The following is an 8,043-nucleotide window of genomic DNA, read 5'->3' as shown; positions in this document are numbered from 1 at the left end:
GCAGTATTCTACTAATGCATTCCACCAGTGCAAGGATTACCATTAGTGCAATGAGACTTTTCACCCACTCCTCCTCCGTGTGCTCCGTGCCCTCCCTAAATCTGCTCTGGAACCCCTAGAACAGATTGAAGGGGGGCACAAGTAATCCTTGTGCTGATGGGACCCTGAATTAGCTCTATGTTGGATAAAGCCCATTCTGTATATTTTCTAGGTGCTTTCCAGGTAGGGATGGGGCAAGTGCAGCAGAGCTCGAATTAAAAGCAGGGTCAAATTAAGAAGAACAGAATAAGTAGTCAGCCACCTTGATTCCCAGACCACTCTTTGCCAAGGAGCAAATACCTCACCTTGGGGGCCAGGTGTAGGGTAGCAGCAGGTAGAGGCCCCTCTTGAACTTGGGGGATGTCCACTAGGCCATTAATTTAATTTAATTTAATTTAATTTATTGGATTTCTTAGTCGCTCATCTGGCTGGCCATCCAGCCACTCTGGGCGACGTACAAAATGAACAAAATGACACACCAATACAATAACATTAAAATCTAAAAGCGATAATGATAAAATCTAACCCACCCCAAAGGCTTGCCTGAATACACATATGCAACAACAACCTTATTCTATTAATTATTTGAAAGTTTATTTACAAGAAGTTCTGTATTAGTTCTAGCATACAATAAAAATCCATGATCCTAGAAGTAGTGCTTCCATAGTATTAAGCTCAGAATATTTGATTTGCTGTTCATGACTGAGAGTCAAAGACCCTGGAGTTTGCTGTCCTCTACTGTTTTGTTAGAGGGGTAGAATACTTTGAATGAAAAGCCACTTCTTGGGAAAGATCCAGGATTTATGCAGAGGCAATCGGTGTTGGTCACGGTGAACGGGTCATATTTGTCGGCAAAGACAATGAGATCTGGCAGAGGGTATGTTCTCAAGGTGTAGTCATAGGCCCAGTAGACAGGGCTAACATTAAGGGGCAATGGAGTCAGATGCCCTTGTGATAAAATTGTCTTTACAAACTGATTAGGAATATCCAAACTGCTACTAGGAAATCGGACACAATTCCGGCACATCTTGTTTACCAAGTCTTCTCTGAAGATTATTATTTCCTGAGTGCAGTACTGGACCCTGCAAGGATTTGTAGTGAAGACTGACAATGGCACCTGCTGTCGGAACTCCTCTGTAATGTTTTCAGTAAGCGGTGGCCTTGGCAAAATGGAGCCTGGGCCAGGATCTTCAGAGCCGGGAACAAATACAAATCGACTGCTCTTATGGATACTGGGATATTCGCATATTATGTCTGCAAGGGCTTTCAATGAACCTTTCAGTGACTGAATTTGATTTTTTCCATATGGAGCAGAGGAAAAGTTCCCACAGAAGAAGCAGCAAGTTGGAGGCATGGAGGAGTAACCTGAAAACATAATGCGAAGCTTCTCCAAAACTTCTGCTTGATCCAACCAAACATCTGAAAGGAACACAAACATGGCATCCTCATTTTCTTCCTCCAGCTGTTTCAGTTTCGCAGAAGATTTTACGGAGGTTGAAGAAGGCCCTCCAAAGAAGTTCGTGTTTCCATAATATGCCCTAGTTGTAATAGAAGGTTCTGTAGGGGGAAATCCAAAAGCATTGACATGAAATATCTCATCTTCATACCAGCCTTCTGTTAAAACAAAACATGACTCTGTATATAAGCCACTGTGGAACTGTGCTTTACTAAGGTCCAGCTGGACAACTCCTGTAGGATCTTCCAAGAAAAACTTTCCCTCTTTCAGCTGGGTTATCATCCCAAGAACAATAACCTCCCTAACTTTAGCTGAGTTCCCCAAGAGAGTTTCTATTGTCTTGAGCTGGAATTTACTTCTGCTTTCATCTGGGTGTGAACCAATAGCTGATGGTGTGAACAATTCATGCCGGTGGGTTCTCTGCTGCAAGATGATATAACTCTCACGGAACAATTCTGCTTTATCCCTGGCACGGCCAAATAAATTTGGTGCAGGATGGCTGGTCATTGAGAGGGGTAGAAACTTTTTTCTTTCAAAATTGTAAACATATCGCGGGATATCAAAAGCTCCAATAATGTTGAAAATATGATCCATGGTTTCATCTAAGGACTGGCTGCACTCCAGGACTGCTGCTTCCACCATGGCCCTTTCAATCATGTTACATGACAAAGGCTGTTTTTCAACAGCATCAATTATATTTTCTATCATATCTTCAAGCTCCACTTCATTAACTGTTTGAAGAGCTTCCGTGAGATACTTGGTAGCTTCAGCGCGGAGCAGCAAGCCGTGCATCTTGAAGGCAGCGCTCACTTTGCTCCTCAGCTTCTCCGCGGCCATTAATTGTTCTCCTGACTGTTTGACACATGAGGGTATGAACTCCTTGTTCAGAGTACTGATGCTGTCAGCAGGGATAGGTAAATCGATCAATTTCAGATTCTCTTTCTCATTTTTGCAGTCTTAAGTTCAGTTGTCTACATTTCCACATCAGTTTGAATTTTTTTTTTAAGTCCTCATGAAAATTGTCACCATTTTAGTGTAACTTTCTTGTAACTGTACGTTTGTATGCACTTTTGTCTAATATACACATTTTGCAATGCAGTTTTCCCCAATATAACACATTTTTGTATGTTTTGTATGTTATTTTCATGACTATATGCATTTTTATGCACACTTTCCCCCAATATATGCATTGTTTGGTTGGCAAACGACATTGCCAAATTTGGAAAAGTGTGAATTTCAAAGGATGGCTGTGTTTTAATTCACGTATTGTTTCAGAAAGTGCAGACTGGGTAGGTTCACCTTTAAATGAGAACTGAATTGAATTCTCCCTTATTTCTACCTTTCAGTGCCCTTTCTTCCTGGGGATCATAGAGGGTGGACTTGTTCAGCCCCCATGATTCCTGATGGTAGGGGGAATGCTGCCCGTGTCAATATGTTGGAAGCATCTTTGCTTTTCATACAGTCAGGAGAAGAGGAGAGCCAGGTGAGTCTCTCCTCTCGATGAACCACTTCTGCTGCCTTCAAGGGGTGTCTGTGTTTTCTTTGGGGACAGGAATGCTGTGGTACATGGCAGAGGGAATGAGACCTCAAAGAGTTTCAAGCGTTCAAACAGAACATTTGAAGGGGCCCCAATTCATTGTTGGGGAAAGCAAAAGGTTGCTCAGCCATCCTTATTTCCAAGCATTGGCACTTACTGGCTTTCCTGCCTATTTTACAGATATTGCTGTTGTTATTTCACCTTCCACATATATATCTGAAGGCAACGTACAAAACATAATAAAACAACTAAAAACAGTTATAAGCAACACAAAACGTACAGTATATCAATTTAAAAAACAATACAAAATGGACATCAATGGCAGAGACCTATTCATCCAGCTGAGAAGACTTATTGGAACAAAAATGTCTCCAGTTGTTTCTGGAAAATGCAGATAGTTGGCACCTTCTTGTATCTTGACAGGAATGCTGTTCCACTATGACCACAGTCACACCAAACATTTATTTCCACTTTTATTCCACTTTAAACAGTCATAGCTTCCCCTAAAGAATTCTGGGAAGTGTAGTTTGTGAAGGGTGCTGAGAGTCATTATAAAAATGTAAATATACTGCCTTCAAGTTGATGCCGACTTATGGTGACCCTATGAATAGGGTTTTCATGAGTCTGAGAGGCAGCGACTGGCCCAAGGTCACCCAGTGAGCTTCATGGCTATGTGGGCATTTGAACCCTGGTCTCCCAGGTCGTAGTCCAACACCTTAACCACTACACCACAGTGGCTCTCTCTGAGAGTCATTAAGAGACCTCTATTCCCCTCATAGAGCTACAATTCTCAGAGTTCTCTGCGAAGAGAGACTGACTGTTAAACCACTTGGGGAATTATTGCTCTGTGAGGAGAATAGAAGTCTCCTAGTAACTCTCAGCATCCTTCACAAACTACCCTTCCCAGGATTCTTTGGGGAAAGCCATGACTGTTTCAAGTGAATTAAATGTCTTGTGTGAATGAGGCCTGTGTCTGTCCTTCATCTGCAAGCATGCCTTCCTGTCTGGTTTCCCAGTCCTGAGTGGGCCTCCTGCAGGTTCTGGTCCCATTCCACTGGGACTCATAGCTTGAGAACCATGCACTCCTGGCTGCTGAGGTCCCAGTGCTATGTACAAATGTCTATGTAGCTTACTCTAATAATATATGGTGATGCATGATTGACAGACACTCTTTTGCAATGAGAAACAGAATGAATGGATCCTGAATATCTTCTTAATTCTCTGCTCCCCAGAAATGCTTTCAAATAAAGTTTTAAAACAAAACTACTCCTCTCATCACACCATTAGGCTATTACTCATTCTGAAACTACTGTTAATTCCCTAGGGCTTTGATAAAAGACAGCAAATTAACAAGCATTCTTGTTTAACAAGCATATATGTGTGCACATGGACGTTTATTGGCTCATGCTGCTTTCTTAAGAATAAAGGGGGTGGGGAGTTTTTCCCTGCTAGAAGTACTCTGTACCTCTGACGCATAAACTCTTGTAGCCCTTAGCATTTTCTTGTTTTTACTTTTTTTAAAAAAAGGCAACCATGATGATAAAATTAAGCATCCATATATGAGGCTCACCATCCAAGATATGGGAGACGGTGGTGACACTCTGATGGGGGGGACCAAAGATCCTTCTCTTGTAGGGTGGCATGGAGTTTGGGGCTGTGTGGCTGCACTGGGTGAATCAAGCTAGCAGTCCATAGATTCATTTATACAGCCTTGACCTCACTGCCATCCTGCCCCACCCCAGGGACCCAACCAGGAAAGCTGTAATGCCACCCCCTCATTGGCTGCTACTGGCAATAATTCACTCAGCCCTATAGTTTCACTTGCCTTTCTGCAGCTGTAAAGGTTTGTTTGTGTTATACCATCTGAATGGGGAAATCCATTCCTACCTTTTGCGGTCAATATGACAACCAACCATCAATGAATTTTTCTTCCCATGCTGCCTTCCATAGGCCCTAGCAACTGTCAAAGGAGTAAATAAATCACCGCTCAGCTTAGCATCTAGAATGAAAAAAGATTCATCTGTTAGCCTGCAGTTCTTAAAAGATGGGGAGTTATTTTCCAGTGCTCTAAGGGACCACCACAATCTAGATTTTAATATACAGAATTATCTGTTGTAATTACTAGTCTTCAGTAAAGGGTGGGGAGGCAATGTGTTTGTGTGCACTAAGAACCCCTTCTCCCTTGGGGAAGCACAGTAATTATGTGATGAAATTGCTGTCCTGGGAACTTGAAAACTGGGCACTGGCTCCTTGTTCAGTTTGCAACACTGCAGAAAATCAGCATGCAACCAACAACAACATTTCATTATTTTAGGTTGCAGTTCTCAAGTTCCTTTGCAGATCCACGCACTCTGGTCCAGACTGTATAGGAATTTTAAGGACAGTGTTGCTATTGTCTGCAAACCATTTAAACCAAGCACACATTTAGCTCCATTGACTGGTGTATGTAAAATTAAGACTGCAATTCTACATCCAACTTAACAGGGAGTAAGCCCCATTGAACTCAATGGAACTTACTTCTGAATGGATTGTATTTATGCATAAAATTGTGCTAGAAGCTAATCAAAATCAATGACATCATCTGTTCCATTATTGTTTCTTTGGTGCATTTGTACTGTACTTTGGATTGCCAACTTCTCATTTATCTAGAACACTCACAAATAAATGTTACAAACAAAGATCAGTGACCCCCATTAAATATTAGAATATGCTGCCAGCAAATACTTTGATATTATATATATATATATGTATATAATCATTCTTTAGACAGGACAGACTAATTTATCTGCTGGTTCCACTCACATCCACTTAGCATAGGGTGAAGAGATCAAGTGCTTGAGTAAAAGGTTTGTGAAGAAAGAGGAGAAAACTGCAGTCCAGTGCAGATTTGTATCATCATTTTTCTCATTTGGATCACTACATTGAATTGGTTTGCTCCTAATGGCTCAATGTTCAACAAGTATTAAAAGTAATAAATGTGTGTGCATGGTTTTCAGATGATGAAAGCTATGCATCTTGGCATACAAAGTCCTATGTTAAACAAAACCTTTTTCCTAAAATTATGACTCTCTCAGGCCACAGAATTCTGTTTACAGCCATACAGGAAATCGAAAATCTTACTTAATGGAGAAAATTCTTACTGTTATCAAAGTAATGATATTGAAAAGGCAATAGGGACAGGGGCGTTAGGAATTTATTTTTCTGCTTTTTGCAGCAGGCCAACCCGATTTCATGTTTCCGAACATGCTTGCAGATCAGAATATGAGTATCAGATTAATCACTTCTCTGATTTTGCAATCCAGTTTTGGTCCCAAAATGTGTGTACAAAAATATGTATTTTACGTTTAAAATGCATACAAAATTCATATTGTAGGGTACACTGGCATGAAAAGTACTGAAAAAATTGTGTTTTAAGAAAGTGTTCATATAAAATGTGTACAAATAGCTACAGGGGAACATGTTACTTTCAGTTTCTGTCACTTTTTCATTTTTATTTTATTTATTTAAATATTTCTAGATTGAGCTTTTCATAAAAAATGCAGCAAAACAATAACAAATGCAAGGCATAAAAATACAGCAAAACACATTTTCCAGTCTTAAGTTCCATTCTCCACATTTCCACTTCAGTTTGTGATTTTTTAAAACTCTTTATTCTCCTGATATACACATCTTTCTATGCAATTTGCCCCTACACATATTTTTGCAAAGCAATTTAATATAATGCATTTTTGCATGTTCTTTTCACTAATATATTTATATATTATAATATATATGCACACTTTACCCATGTATATGCATTTTTGTACACATTACTTGGCTGGAGAACTGCACTGCAAAATTTGGAGAAGAGCAACTTTTGAAGGATGGCTGAGTTTGGGTTCACATATTATTTCAGAAAGTGTGAATTAAGGACTTCCGGGAAGGGTGACTTCGCTTGTGCCTGCTTTTTGAGACGAGCTCTCGTCTCAGAAGAAGCTTTTTCAGTTTTAAAATCAGCCAGAACGTTCTTTTTGACTGGTAAAGATTTTGTCCCGGGCAGGGAGAAACGTAGAGATTAACCACAGAAGCCTGTTTTTGATGGGAGGACTGGATTTCATTAATTTATGAGAGAAGGTTCAGCCAGCAAATGCCGGACGGACTTCCAACAAGCTCTAACTGATTAAGCGACACGTTTATCTTTTCTTCAAAGAAAAACGGACTTTAACAGGCAAGCATCCTTCTTTCTATTTTTTTTTTCACTTGGTTTAAATCGTTGCAGCAAAAAGAGATTTGTCAATGAATCAGCTATAAAGAATTTCTGGGTGAGTTATAACTCTTCTCTTTTATTCACGAAATTAAGGAGGAAAGAAATTGAAAAAGCTTGTATTTGTTTTTATTGCAAAAAGCTGGCCTGGAAGTGCATTCTAAAGATACAAACGGAAGAGGGATTTCTATTTCGAGGAGGGGAAAAAAATAAATAAATTTGATTTATGAACTTTGGAGTGTTATATGTCCGGGACTATTTTCTTTTTGGTCTATTTCATTTTGACGAATCTGCTTGTTCACAACGCCACTAACTGTTTTGAAGCTGGGAACTAAATTTGTTTTGTATTCCTGAACAAATAAGAGATAAGGCAGGCTGTACTGTCTACACTGTGATGTCATCAAGCCTGGAATATTAACCCAATTGTGGCTGAAATAATTTTTGTTTTTGTGGTTTTAAGAATGGCAATCAGGAAAGTGGCTGATACCATGGAAGAAATTATGTTTCAGAAAATAATGGATGAGATTGAGATAATGAAACAAACCCTGAGACAGGGTAGACAGGAGATGAAAATTGAATTAGGCAAAATGACGCAGGAGCTTAAAGAAATAGGGGATCTTGTGAGAGAGGAGATTGATGAGATTAGAGATGAGAAAAGAAAAATTAAAGTGAAGATACAAGCCCTGGAGATTGGAACAAATGTGGAATTGGAAAAAGATCTGGAGTTTATGGATATTAGAAACAAAGTTTACTGTTTGGAATTCAACG

General features: G+C 39.8%; 1 protein-coding gene across 1 annotated transcript; it reads right to left on the bottom strand.

Annotated features, from left to right (window-relative positions):
* Nucleotides 1–418: 418 nt before the first annotated feature.
* On the bottom strand, nt 419–2,332 carry LOC133382193 (DNA polymerase epsilon subunit 2-like). The gene has a single exon (XM_061621872.1). The coding sequence runs from the start codon at nt 2,330–2,332 to the stop codon at nt 749–751; it is 1,584 nt and encodes a 527-aa protein (XP_061477856.1). The 3' UTR covers nt 419–748.
* Between the last annotated feature and the right edge of the window lie 5,711 nt (nt 2,333–8,043).

The sequence above is a fragment of the Rhineura floridana genome, chromosome 3, assembly GCF_030035675.1.
Source record: "Rhineura floridana isolate rRhiFlo1 chromosome 3, rRhiFlo1.hap2, whole genome shotgun sequence".
Taxonomy (NCBI): Eukaryota; Metazoa; Chordata; class Lepidosauria; order Squamata; family Rhineuridae; genus Rhineura; species Rhineura floridana.
The sequence above is the reverse complement of the archived record's forward strand: the minus strand, read 5'-3'. Positions and strand labels throughout refer to the sequence as shown.

Excerpts from the sequence above, each read along its gene's own strand:
- LOC133382193 (XM_061621872.1), bottom strand. The coding sequence starts at position 2,332 with ATGGCCGCGGAGAAGCTGAGGAGCAAAGTGAGCGCTGCCTTCAAGATG.